Source organism: Stegodyphus dumicola, chromosome 8 (assembly GCF_044657685.1).
Source record: "Stegodyphus dumicola isolate Sdum_Otavi_A_Nest chromosome 8, ASM4465768v1".
NCBI classification, from domain to species: domain Eukaryota; kingdom Metazoa; phylum Arthropoda; class Arachnida; order Araneae; family Eresidae; genus Stegodyphus; species Stegodyphus dumicola.
In genome coordinates this window covers 179,959,309-179,973,697 of record NC_140775.1, presented here as the reverse complement: position 1 = coordinate 179,973,697, position 14,389 = coordinate 179,959,309, and the positions used below count along the sequence as shown (strand labels likewise).

Sequence of the window (14,389 nt, the reverse complement as noted above, 5' to 3'; positions counted from 1 at the left end):
CAGGTTCCTTCCCTTATAATCTTGTTCAACTTGCGCTGGGAGAGCTGCGCATTTCACATCATTCGCATAACTCGGTGACATACGTTCACCTTGAAATCTGCTTAATTTTCGAGCCGCTCCTTCTTGGTGTTGTATTTTCAATGTCGTGCAGTGTAAAACTCGTGTTAAAAGGCATTCTTCAAAAAAAAAAAAAAAAAAAAGTAAACTAATTTATTTAGCGGTTAAAAAATTCTTTTGTATTATTGATTTTATTACTTATGTGTACACGTATTAAATGCATTGTTATGTTATTTTCTTCCTCTGACACCAGTTTACGTTATTTTCTTCCTTCACGTTCGTACGGGGTTCGTGTGGATTTGGAGTGAATAACGACAACACTTGATGAAGTATCGAAACACACTTTATTGGCCAGTATTGTCAGGACAGCTCCAAAACACGTTTTACAGTCGTCGATGAACTTCTATAAACACGCTGACACGATCAGCGACACAGCCTCCAGGTTATCAGGCTATCACGGTAGAGACAGCTTCCTGCAAAGCACCCGACTCTGCTTGGTAGTTCTCGGAACTCCACGTACTCTTGAGACTCTCCACGCTACAACTCGCGATGCACTCGACGACACACGAGCACAGCTCTTGACTCTTCGGTTCAATCGTTCCCGGAGCTCAAGACGCTCTCTCGACGATGCACTAACAGACTTCTTCCGTGCACTCGACGACCCACTCGGCACTCACTGCCCGGCTGTAAACTCGATCGACTCCGCAGGGATTGACTCGCTAGACGAGACACCAACTCGATACTGACTATCTCGCCCTCTCGACGAGCCACTCTCGATACTAACTGACTGACTGCGGACCAGCAGGATTTATATAGCTTTCGGCTTGTGTTCGAGAACATTCTGAGCTAAACTGGTAAGAATTCGTTCTAGAAGTTTCTCCATCCGTCCATGGTATATCGCCAATTTTGTCGCCAAATGGGCGATTTCTCGTCAAATGTGGCAACCCTGCCTTCCCTTGCCATTTTGTAACAACCCTAAAACTGCTTTGCCGAGAAGCCATCTTACCGCGCGTGTACATTTCGTAACGGTATGTTTGTGCAATATGTATTAAGTGTATTTTATGTAATATGTATTAAAAGTGTATAACTGTACACTGAAAAGGAAGAGACGTGACACAAAGTAAATATGCGCGATAAATTTATTTCAAAAGCTTTTTTTTTCGTTTCAATCTTACATAATTTCATATTAAGACAAATGGAATTGGAAGAGGATATTCTTAGACACCTGAAGAGACATGGAAGAGAAGCACAATAAGAAGAGATATACAGGCATTATATAGTATATGTATATATGTACAGTAATGTCAGGCAATAATATGAACGCCCGAAATAGTTAAGATTATTATTAAAGTTCATCTTTTGTCTCCCCTCATCTCCTGGAGGGTGCTTTGGACGATACAGAGACGTTGAATTCAATTACCATCCTATTCGTCATCATTAATAAATCATGTTTATAGGAAGCTCAACAATGTTATTTTGTTTTTCTTTACTTATTTTATTTCGGCTACATGATTTAGTATAAGCATGTTATATCACAAAGCAGTTACGGGTGCAGTCATTTTGCAACCCACTGACGATAAAAAATGCCAAGGATTTAAGAATCAAATACTAAATAAAAAGGTAAAGTTCACTGCTTAGACATCTTAATATGACAATGGAACAAACAGAACGTTGACATAAATTGGAAATGTGGAATTTTTATTTCTAGTTTGAATATCTGCGACTTGGATTAAGATTAAACAAGAAAATGAATATATCATCAGTTCGACATTTAACGCATAAAATCTACAGCTTAATAATGTTATAAAAAGCAAAAAGTAAATTCTGAAAACATTTAGGTATATGCATTTATAAATTTTTCTACATATATATGCGAATCAAGAGAAAACTTTTTGATTTATTAAGAAATAAATAATATCTAAAAAGGGGAAGGAAAACTTTTATCTTTTTCACAGCTTAATGATTTATATAATACTCATATGTTTAAAAAAACGTTAAACTTTTAGAAGTTATTCTTGTAACGTATATTTCTCTGAATTATTTTCACTAGTTATATTAATTCAATTAAATTAAATCGAATAGATAAATTTTAGGCATAAAAAATACGATCGATTAATTTAAAAGAATCAAAGATTAAAATTCAGAAAATTTAACCGAAGATTAAAATACGTTAAAATTGAATACAATCAGTCGTACCTTCACATAATTTTTTATAAATTTCACATTCGCCGAAAAAAAATCTAATTAATCTTTATTAGAATAAATTTCACGTATTCTTTTCTTGTTAAAATTAAATAAAACTTCCTTCAAAAGACAAGACTGTTTAAACAAATTATAAGATCTCATTTTGCACAAAATCCAAACCTGAAATAAAATACAGATCGATATGTTTAAAGAATCGCATAAATTTTCATCTTATCTTTGATTCTAAACATTTTTCTTAAAAATGCAGTTTTTATTGTAAATGTATTTGAAAGAAAAGTATTAAAATTTGAAGTAAAATTAGGATATTGAAATATCATTAATCCAAGTCACACAAAAAAAAGTTAAATTATGTTAAAAAAAATTATAAATTGCGCAGCAAAAAATCACACTTGCTCGTCCATCATCGTTGACTTTTGGATTGGTAACGTTCCCGGTACGGAAAAATAAGAAGTGCGTTTCTTCAAGAAATAAAAGTGCTTCGTAGAACATGTGAAGCACCAGAAATGTAATTCAGTACACTATCAAAAAAAGGTGAAAGCTGCGTTCAGTTCGAGATAACACTCTGCCTCTTAGTATAGATATATCCCAATTTAGTTTCGAAACAAGCGAAAAATTCAAGCCAATTTGAATTAGAAATTGGCACTCAACATTTTTTTAATCATGCAAGAATGTTAACCGGTGGCGCCATCTCTCGGCCAACTATGAAACTAAATTTTTAGCAGTATATCTTTGCGAAACTTGCTGTGCAGCTTCCAGTTTCAGAGGTTTATTTCAATCTGAACGTAGCTCATGGAAACACCATAGCATACACATCACAGTACACGTTTAGACACAGAGGGAAAGATGGAAAAGGTTTCGATCACGAGGCACATGAACATGTAAAAGATAGGAGGAATGCAGTAGGGAAAACTTTGATAAAGATGCTTCATATGAAAGTACGGGTAATCACTTATTATATTTAAGTGAATCCTTAAGGCAAAATTTTTAAGATATTCAATAGCACCCTTACGAGGTATTTGAAACACAGGCCGGCAGTCTTTGAACATATTATAAGCATTTACAACATGACTAGATAAATATATTGCTTAAAAATATTTTTTAAAAATCTTTGGTTTACTTCTATCTGTAGAATTTTTTAAAACTAAAAAAAACACAATGAAAACATTGCAGGAAGACTAGAATCATGTTAATATCGTTTGTATTAAAAACACTCATTTCCTTACACGAGGAGAAAAATTTTAAAAAAATTAATAAAAAATAGGGTGGAAAAAAGATAAGAAATTCCACGAGTAACTATAGTAATTCAATCATTACTATAGTTTGTTACATTAAAACAGGCCCTTCAAAGCTTTTCTCATCTTTTTCCCGTTTGCCATCGTAATACATATTCATTATCACTGCACTTTTCACAATGCAAATACAAGCAAAAACGGAAATGAAGTGGGGAAAAAAGTTAGGGGCCTGGATCATCTTCCGAGCTGTCGTTACTGTGGTTACGAGGCAAGCTGGTATGAGTGAATGTGATCCTGAATTGCCTGTTATAAAGTAACAGATTATGAAGCTCAAACCCCTCAAAATAATACAAACTAATCATACTTCTTTTATTTGGGTAATTATGAAAATTAAGACCAATATTAAAAAAAAAAAAAGGAAATCTTATAGAATTTCTAAAATGAGCTCAAAGTTTATACAGAAAATACAATACCTCATCCCCTTCCCCCAAATCAGGAACTAGAAAATTTATACTTCTTAACTTCTAAAAATAAATTAGAAGTACTACTCAAATTACTTCAGTTCAAGTAGGTATGAAATCGACTTTTGCACAAGAACTGAAGACAGCGGCGCTATACATACGAAACTTAATTTTATAATATAAAAGTATGAGCTAGGCAATTATTATAGATGATAATCATAACCGGATCAAAATGAAAATTATCAGCAAGTCATTTAAAAGAAGCAAAGCTTTTAATTAGTCATGATTAGTAATTTAAAACAAATCTTCTATACACTACTATCGAATATTTTCTAAAATGAAATTTATTTTAGTGGTAAATGAGATTTTACCTTCATAATAATAACAATAATTTAAAAAAGCACTTTAATAGAGTATTCAATAATATTTTCATGAGATAAATAGATAACAAACTGCATAAAAATAAACTACCGATGCTTAAATTATTACAACGTCTGCTATATTCTCGCATATTGGTGTGCTTGGAGAATGAGAATTGAATTAAGAGAATGAATACATAATTTTTAAAATAAGAATATATATTCTTGTAGAAAGGATATAAAATTGCAGAATAAATGCATCAATGCAATGCTTGAAATAACTATTAAATAAACCAGTAAGAATTATTATTACTAAATAAATAAAAAAAATAAAAATATTTGATGCAAACAAAAAAAGTTAATTATTGATCGACATAAAGCTAAATTTATACAGAATTATTTATATGAATATGAATAATTAAAAATTAAAATATAGCATGAAAAATAAATCTAATATGTCAAATATTCAGAATTATAATAAAAATGTAAAAGATAATAAAAAATTATTCCAAGCGCATTTTTATCTATAAAACTTACTTCTGTCTTTAATTTCAATATTTTTTTTAATTACACATAAAGTAATATAAAAGGATAAAAATTATAACTTTTATTACTCAAGACATACATTATTTAAAAAAGCTTATGTTTAATTTTAATGCAAAAAAATAAAAATTATAATTTTTGTTTCTTTAATTTAAATCCTGCTCTTGGAATATTATAATATTATTCTATATTACTGTACATGAAAACATATAAAATTCAACTTTTCAAAAATGCACTCGATTCAGATTTGCTCATTTTTGAGTTGATGAGTTCTTATAATTAGGTACACTTTAAAACACTTTTTTTAGCTTAAAAAAATAGGCGAAAAAATTAAGTTGGGAAAAAAAATTGCACAAAAATGAAAATAAACCGTTTAAAATAATATACACAGTTTTAAAACGTTCTACGTAAAATACATTATATTTAAAACATGTAAAAAATTGCACTTTATTACATCTTCAGATATGCAAAATAAATCTGCCAAAGAACACCAGCATGTGTTTTAAAATACCGTATTTCCGTGCAAACGACTTTTAACCCGCTGCCATCTTACAATTGATACAAGAAGAAATTATGAACGACGTAGGAGTAAATTCAAAAAATAATATACAGAGTAGTTAATAAACTCGGAAGGTACACATTTGAAAATGACAAAGACTGGTAGTAATTCAGAAAAATTCTACGTATGATAAATCAGAAAACACGTAGATACACTTGGAAAAGGATTTAAAGGTTCAAGGAGGAAATATATATATACAAACACACAATTACACAGTTGGGGTTTCTAAGAAAAATGTAACGCTTCATTTGAGAGTTTTGGAAGAGTTGGTGACACAAGAATAAAAGAATAATTAACATTTTTTGTTTGCACACAGCATTTAAAATTTGATAGAGCATTATAAAATTCCCTGGAAGTCTTGTGACCAAATAACGAGTGAGAGCTATTTCTTTCAAAAACAGCACTGGACAATCATAATTCAACAACCAGCTCACAAAGAGCCAGAGTGGTGAGGTTTTTCAACAAAGTGCAAATAAAGGACGCAACAAATATTAACTCTAAATTCTGTAATATATAAAACTAGACTTTATCTTCAGATTTCTGCGCTGGAAGCTCGCTATTTAGAACATAAATTGTATGTATGCAAAAAAATAATCTGTAGTTTGGCAAATATTAGTAAAAACATACTAGCAAACTTATTGCATTAAGTCCTTCATCGTTACAAATCTCTTTTATCATTAAAATCTTGATGCCATTTTTTTTTTAAATTTGAAAAAAATATATATATACTGTATTTCGAACTTTATTTAGAAGTACTGAGGTGTTCCTAACTATATTAAAAGTTAGGAACCATGACACATTTTTATTTAAATAATAATTTATATTAATATTAAATAATTATTTATTTATATTTAAATAATAAAGATAAATTTCTTGTTAATAAGGAATAAATATCTTCCTTAAAATTTTCTAAATTATAATAGTTTTAAGATGTTTTTCTAAAAATTTACGTAACTAATGTTACATATACAACAGCTATAATCTTGATTCACGTATACTCATTTAATATTAAATAACGAAGAATTAAAAGAGTTCTAACAGATTCTAATATTATTCTCTAATAGTTTACTACACCTTTTAGACACTTTTAAGAATGTAGTAGTAATCACATTTCGCCCCCGTTGAGTTACTTAATGCTACATCTTCACTACTCATATTTAAAATTTTAATAAAAAAGAAAACACTGTAAAAAAAAAGAATTTTATAAAAATTCGAAAACATCAAGATTTTAATGATAAAAGATGCATCTTTTATTGCTAAAACAGAGATGAGCTCTTATTGGCATTTGAAAAAAATCACAAACTAAAACTCTTTTTACAATTATTTTAACAGATTATTTACGAATAAACAGAAAACAATTAATTTAAAACAACATCATTTCTAAGTCCTCTAAATTTACTTCTCCATTAAGAATTCAAACAATTTTTAAAGTACTATATTATGGAAGACCTTTTTATATTTTGAATGACAGTTTCTTTAAATTATCGATAAGGATTATGGGATTTCTAATTAAGTTTGATAACTTATGGGAATTCAGAAATAGCTGAAAGCTACTGTATTCAAAGAAGTTAATTTAAATCCTGCTCTTGGAATATTATAATATTATTCTATATTACTGTACATGACAGCATATGAAATTCAACTTTTCAAAAATGCACTCGATTCAGATTTGCTCATTTTTGAGTTGATGAGTTCTTATAATTAGGTACACTTTAAAACACTTTTTATAACTTAAAAAATAAGCTAAAAGAATTAAGTTGGGAAAAAAATTGCACAAAAATGAAAATGAACCGTTCAAAATAATATACACAGTTTTAAAACGTGGAATTTAAAACTACCTTTCATTAGCTACTATTAAGGTTTAGTATAGCACTATACTCTCGGGAAGACCCAAAAAGGATAAAATCTTTTCATCTTTCTTTTCTTTTAATAGCTAGTATTTTGAGAAAGAACTAAAGAGTATAAGATATTTTCTTCAGTATTTTGTTTTTAAACCAGTCTATTCATACATTTGGCACATAAGTCAAATTTAATCGTATGCTCTAATTTTGCATATTTATACACAAAAGAAGTAAAATAGGATAAATATTTCAAGAATTCAAAATTCAATAAACAAGCTTATCTCTGTAAAAGCACATGCACATTTGCATGTATATCATTGCATCATATTATGACTAGCAAGAAAAAGTTTACAAAAAGCAGACATATACAAACTATTTTGGCACTCTACTCTACAAAAAAGCACCTTTGTTGATGGAAACATTATTCAGCATAATATTATATATAGACATGGCAACAGCACCTTCTGGACGAGAGTTATGGCTATATAAGAGCAATTCGTTGCAAAGAGAAATATATATAATGATAATATCTTTGGTTTTGTACAGTGGCAAAAGGAATAACAAGGGCTTTGTTAATAAAAATATTACTAGTAAATGTGTTACAAAACAGTGGAATCTAAGCAATATTCTACAAGAACAATACTAGACAAAAACATTTGTTACAGATACACAGCTTGTACTCATTGATTTTTTTTACTGTTTAAAGTAAAGAAAGCCATAAGTGTAAAGAAAATTTAAATTTTCTTCAGTAAAAACAAATTACGAAACAATAACACATAGTTAAATGACAAGTTAATAAACTACCCATTTTTCTCAGAATTTATCCAATTTTATCATTTTTCTTTAAGAGAATAGAATTTTTTTTACTAACCTTCTTAACAATTGCATATCAAATAATTTATTTTATGTCATTACATTTTTTAAAATTTTATTCAAATAATGAGACTTATCTCATGTTTAACAGTAAGACTTTACAGAAAGATTGTATTGGATATAAAAGTCATTATTTTTTCTACCAGTAGAGAGATAAAACGATTAAAATTCTTTAAAGGATTTAAAAGTAAATTATTTAAAAAAAAAAAAGGTTTATTTATATTTTTAAAAAATGACACATTTTGGTAATAGAAATGAGTATACTCACAACTTAACAACGATATAGTCACATTTTGATGAATTCCGTAATGTATCTTTGAAATTCTTATGTAAGACATCAGTATGAAAAATGAATTTGCCAAAAGGTTTTTCATTTGGAAGGAAAAATATTTTCTTGCTAAATAAACTTATGTTGTTATTTCATTACCAAAATTACAATACTTACCACAGTTACAGGGTTTCATGAAGAATATTTTAATTCGCAACCCTACTTATACTCTCAAATAGTAATTTTGAAATGTTTTCCTTAAAAATATGTCAATCTGCTGAGAAGACTTACTTTGAAAAATACGTTTTTTTTTTTTTTTGTTTGTTTGTTTCAATGTTGCAAAAAGGTGGCAACAAAATTAGGGGAACTTTTTGTTTTTTGAAATACAATTATTAAACTCTAAAGAAACTTTTGTTTAATCTTCCGAAATTTGAAAAAAAATATTTAATATTTGGCACACTGAATAATTATTACGATTTCCGAAAATATAATAGCTGAATTCTCAAATTAAAAAAGGTGATAACACTGAAAAAAGTAATAATTTACAGTCGCAATGAATTTAGTAGTCACAAAAAGCGAATAAATAATTATGTAAGAAAAAGGAAAATAAAATGAACTTAAAGCGACGAAGTTCTTAAATATTACTAATATGCTTATTTTAATTTCTATATAAAAGTTATATAATATTTAGTATTTTAATTGGGAAAAATATATAAATTTCAATACAGCTCCCTTGTTTTCCCCGCAGCAGAACCAGAAATAATGTTCATTTTTAAAAAATTGCTATTCTTGCTACAAAGAGAACTTGTATAACACAAATATATTGCAAGTGAGTATACAGTGATACAATAGCAAAGTATTTAATCTAGGTAAAAAAAAAATATAGTTTAGATCCTTATTCCAGAAAACAATAGGAATGTAGTATGAAATAAAACAACTAAAAATATTCTTAAAAAAGACAGCAACAATCTCAGTATGCATGAAGCTACATTCTAAACTTAAAACAAATCATCAACAGATATCATAACAAAAAAACATACGCAATCTTTGGCATACATAATCAGATCTAGATACAGAATCCATATATTTTTGTACAAGAATAGAGGCCACCGTATAATTAGCTAGAAACACATAAGATCATGGTTTTACAACATAACATACTTGGAAATATAGTTTTACAAATTTCTTAGCACACTAGAAATATAGAGCATCATATTATATTCCACATAAAGGCTCTAAACATACAATAAGTAATTTACAAAGATGCAGGCAAATATTAACGTTCAGAAAAAAAAAATCAGTAACAAAACCACAAATAATTCCTACATCATTTTGTAAAAATAATTATGGATCTTGTGAAGCGCATTTTAAGATCACAAAGAATTTTTTTCTGTGTCCATTCAAGATCCTACATTTTCATTAGAAATAAAAAATATTCATAATATTCAAGAAATATCATCTAAATTACAGTATCCTCGTTGTGAATATATCATTACTTTGGTTTACAGCAAGGAATATATAGTTGAACAATTTCACATCAATTAAATTCTCTCAAAAATAAAAACAAAAACATTAAACAATAATGCTATTATATTTTCATACCATTTTCATATGGTATGCATCACCTTCAGCCTTCATATAAAACTTTTTGTACGAAATTTAGTGCTCTTTTTCATAATTATATAACACTGCTTAATTTTGCTGACCATCAGTATATATTTACTGATTTTCCTTTTACAAAAGCAGTTTTACCTAGCAACTTAACAATGAATGCAGTGTAAAAATAATACAAAGCTGATAAAGTTCAACAGCACATATAAAGAAGGGATTTATTAACAAATCTGCAAGGTCTCTTCACATTTCAAGCGAGTTTCTCTGAAACGTTTTGGAAAATTAAAAAAAGAACTTTGATTTTCTTTATACTGAATCTTACCCAATCTTTATACTGAATGCCAATGATCTAATGAAAAGCATATTTATGCGGTAAATATATGACGTAGAGAATATTCGAAGATCAGGCTTGTGGAAAGGAGGCATAAAACACAGGAAGATCACTCATGATAGGGTTTACAGTAACTGTATCGGTGATTCATGTGCTGGCTATAGGATCCTGAGTGGGAAAACCTCTTGAGACACTTTTTGCACTGGAATGGTTTTTCACCACTGTGCAGGCGCTTGTGTTCCGTTAAATGATGTTTATGCTTAAACGCCTTGCTGCATACGTCACACTTGTGTGGCCTTTGACCTGAGAAAATGCCAACACATTAATGAATGAAGAGATAATCAAAATTCCTTCAAAATTTAAAATCATATTATTCAAATGCAAAAATGATTACAGATAAACATTAAATTCAGGATTCGAGGATCTAAACACTTTGATTTTTCCATATCTCCAATCCTACACTGCAAAAGCGGCTACTTTCTTATTATCTACACACCCGTCTCGAAAACTCGCCAACTAAGCTAATGCCCCAACAGCCATTTTCAAAATGACGGCGCGTTAAAAATTCCATAAAATCAATAAAATTGGAAAAGAAAAAAACATCAATAATAAAACACTTATCTTTTTCGAGATATCATTCTTTTGTTCTCCCCGTGTACGCAGCTATTTGTTTTACCTTAAAAAACATCAGAGAATTACACGAATTCCGCATCTTACAACATCGACATTGCCAGTCGGCGAAAACAGACATGTATTCTGCGTATATTGGGTTTACCATAAAAACACGTTCCGGTGATTTCATGAGTTGCCAGATATCAGTTTTAGCGGCATTTTGCTTTGAACCACGAATACTTTTTCGTGACTTTTCGGTGGAGGTAAGTGCAAAATATTACTCGAAACTTCGGATAGCTTACATTTATTGACGTCCAGAAGAATCTTTTAATAAAAAATCTGATATGGATACCGTAGGACTTCTTTATACGGCAGCCACTACATTTAAATTTATTTCTTCAAATTAATCTAACTTAATTAACCGATCTCTCACAGCAAGCTGAAAATGACATCATAAACTGAAAATTTTGAAATTAAATAACACAGTTAGTTTTTGTCATACGGGTGTCAAATTTCTTCCAATTTTATTTTTTTCACGAGTATAAAACTTTCCCAAATACAAGCACAGGAACCGGAAGACCGTATTAAAAATTAGATTTCTTTATTTGTTTTTTTTTTCTTTCTTTATTTCGCAAAAACATGAAAATTTTCATCATTTAAAATTTTTTGGTAATTGAAAGTATATGAGTACGACTAACGATTACGAAAATGAAGACCGAGAAAGGACTTTTAAGCAAGGTAAGGAAGTGGGTATTCCCGACCCGTCTGGTTCTGTCGATTGCAATAAAAAAGGAAGGTGCAGAACTAGATATTATAGCAGTCCCTTACAAAATTTCAACGTTCTACAACTAATCATTTTTGAGTTCGCAAAATATATTCATACCATACATACGTCAAGAAATAATCCCCTTTGAATCCATTTTACAATCCGTTTTCGAAAAACTCTCCTTTTCTTCTGTCCGTAAGTACAGATGTCAAGCAAAAAGACCTCCAAATGGATTCGGGAATGGTCTAAATAAATATTTTTGTTGAAATATGATACCCGATTTTTTTTTTCCCGATTATAATACTTCCTTACTTCGAACAACGAAGTAGAAAAGTGCGCTAATTTGCACTTATCAGTAGAACCTACAAATTTTCACTTCGCGACGAATCTGAGTATCGTACTTTAGTGTGTCGTCTAGCGAAGTTTTTTAGAATTTGTTTCCCTTTCCCGAAAATTCTCGGAATGATTTCCCTAATTAACTCCATAATTCTCGATACATATAAACTAGTAGTTTCTGGATGTTTCGGGCAAATCAAGATATGGTACAAAACGCTGCGTAGCGCACAATTCTATTAATCCACCAAGTGAGACATTCAGCCACAGCTTTCTACCAAATTGTACTTCAAAAATGAATCTCAGCTCTTAATACGATCTGCTTATTTTTATTATTTGTATTCTTGAGTATGTTTTCCAGCAAATGCAAATTTCAGATTTTCCTTGGTTTAAAATTTTTAGCATTCAGATAAAAGTCTTTTCTTATTACCATAGAAAGTGAAAAATCCGAGCGTGTAATAACCGAACCTTCAACCAAAAAATAAATAAATAATTTAAAGCCCCCCCCCAAAAAAAACTGAAATGTTTCAGATTTTAAATTATGTCCAAAGGGGCGTTTTGTGTGTTACCTCTATTTATTAAATATTATGTTCTACGTACTCAAACCATAAAATTCAAAAATTCGTTAAAATGTTACAAAATTTCAAATTCAAATTGCTCAAGAAAGCAAACAATACATCTAAGAAACATAAACATCAAAAATATAAATTCTCCCACAAGCACATTAAATTTTTCAAGTTAGTTTATGTATAGAGTAACATAACAATTTTAAAAGAAGGATAACGCGTTAATTTATCACATACTTGTATTTGAGCCAATGGGAAAGTTTAATCTGACAGATTCACTCCAGGAGTGGCAGAGGAATAAAGGGTACGATTTTACAAATAACTTGTAAGGATTATGTTAATTTTATTAACAGTTAAATTTTGAGTTACAGTTCCTTTCCTGCCGATTCTTAACTTCAACTTACTACTCCCGGCCAAAATGTAGTTTTAGAATCACGTCTGAATATATAATGAGGAAGAGCGGTATTTAACCGCGAAGTTCTTCGTTCTTAGGGAGAGAGTTACCAGGTACGCCTTTGTAGGCTACTCTCTTGTAAGCTATTATTACGCTCGGCCGTACTTAGGCCCTTGATAGCTTCGCAGTCTATTAGCATTAAGGGGCCAACTCGGTTAGAATCTGGATAGCTTCGGCTATATCTCTTTAGTTTAGATTAGTTTTAGTTTACTTCTTAGCCTCTTAAGTTCAAGCCCAAGTTGTTGGCTTTTATTGTACACTCCAAGATGGAGTTCTGTTAAATCTTATTTGAATAATAAAGGGTTATTTACCCTTCCATCTTGTTGTTTCTTGTCACACGAACTCAAGCGATTATTCGCTTATCAGTTCTTAAGATTTTTCACGCTCAACTGTAACGTAGCATTTACAAGTGGGAACTCTGCAAACTTAAACTGATCAAACTGGCACATCGAACGATTCCGTTTAGAACTCAACTTCAGAAGAATAACGCTATTAAAAGTTACTTCAGTAGTTACCTGAGTGCTCGTATTTATGTCTTGCTAGAGAGCTTTGCTTGCTGAACATTTTATCACACTGGTCACAAGCATACATGCCTTCCTCACTCTCGACTTTGTGCAACTTCCACGACTTTCTCATCTTCCCCGAACCTCCCGAGGAGTCTTCCTCAGCTCCAGGACTATCTTCTAATGTGCTCTCGTCTCCTTCTCCCTGAAATGTTTCAGAAATATTATGAAAAATAAGGAACACTCCTAATGTGCACATCAAATTTGCAATTCGTCATTAATGCAGACATTAAATATATTTTATGCTGACAGACACTTAACCTTTTTTTCTCTTCTGAATCTTTGATATTCATGTCAAATGAAATCAAAGTTTATTCACTTACAAAATTTAAGATGGTACAAAAGAGTTCATATTAAAACAATGCTCTTAAGGGAGGATACGTTACGTCATTTAACCTTCCAGCACGCGCGTATGCGCAAAATTTAAGACAAATTCAGTTTTTAATGCACATTTTTCGCATATCGAGGCTGAGACTTCTTCAAGTCATTTCTATTCCTCGTTTCTAACCTTCCCCTCATCACGGAATGTGCCAACAGGAAGTCATTTGACTTTTTTTTTTTTTTTTAACTGGGCTTTTGTGCTACGTGGCAGTGTTTTCATAAAATTCGGATAATATATTTTTTCTCAAATATTTTGTAATTTTCTGTTATTAATTGCTGTTTATTCTTTTAATTTGAATACATCTGGCTCTGTAAATTTTATATCGGTTTTCATGGCAAAAAAATACGTGTAACCAGCTGATTTTGCTCGATTT

At 30.2% G+C, this 14,389-nt stretch overlaps 1 protein-coding gene across 1 annotated transcript in view; it reads right to left on the bottom strand.

Moving 5' to 3' along the window:
* Nucleotides 1-1,178: 1,178 nt before the first annotated feature.
* The window catches only part of LOC118189302 (zinc finger E-box-binding homeobox protein zag-1-like), a 284,002-nt gene continuing 270,791 nt past the window's right edge, over nt 1,179-14,389 (bottom strand). The window contains exons 7-8 of the mRNA XM_035359885.2: nt 13,587-13,779; nt 1,179-10,643 (exon numbers count right to left, since the gene is read on the bottom strand). Of these exons, the coding sequence (XP_035215776.2) occupies nt 10,450-10,643; nt 13,587-13,779 (387 nt within the window). The 3' untranslated portion in view covers nt 1,179-10,449. The remainder of the gene's footprint in view (nt 10,644-13,586; nt 13,780-14,389) is intronic.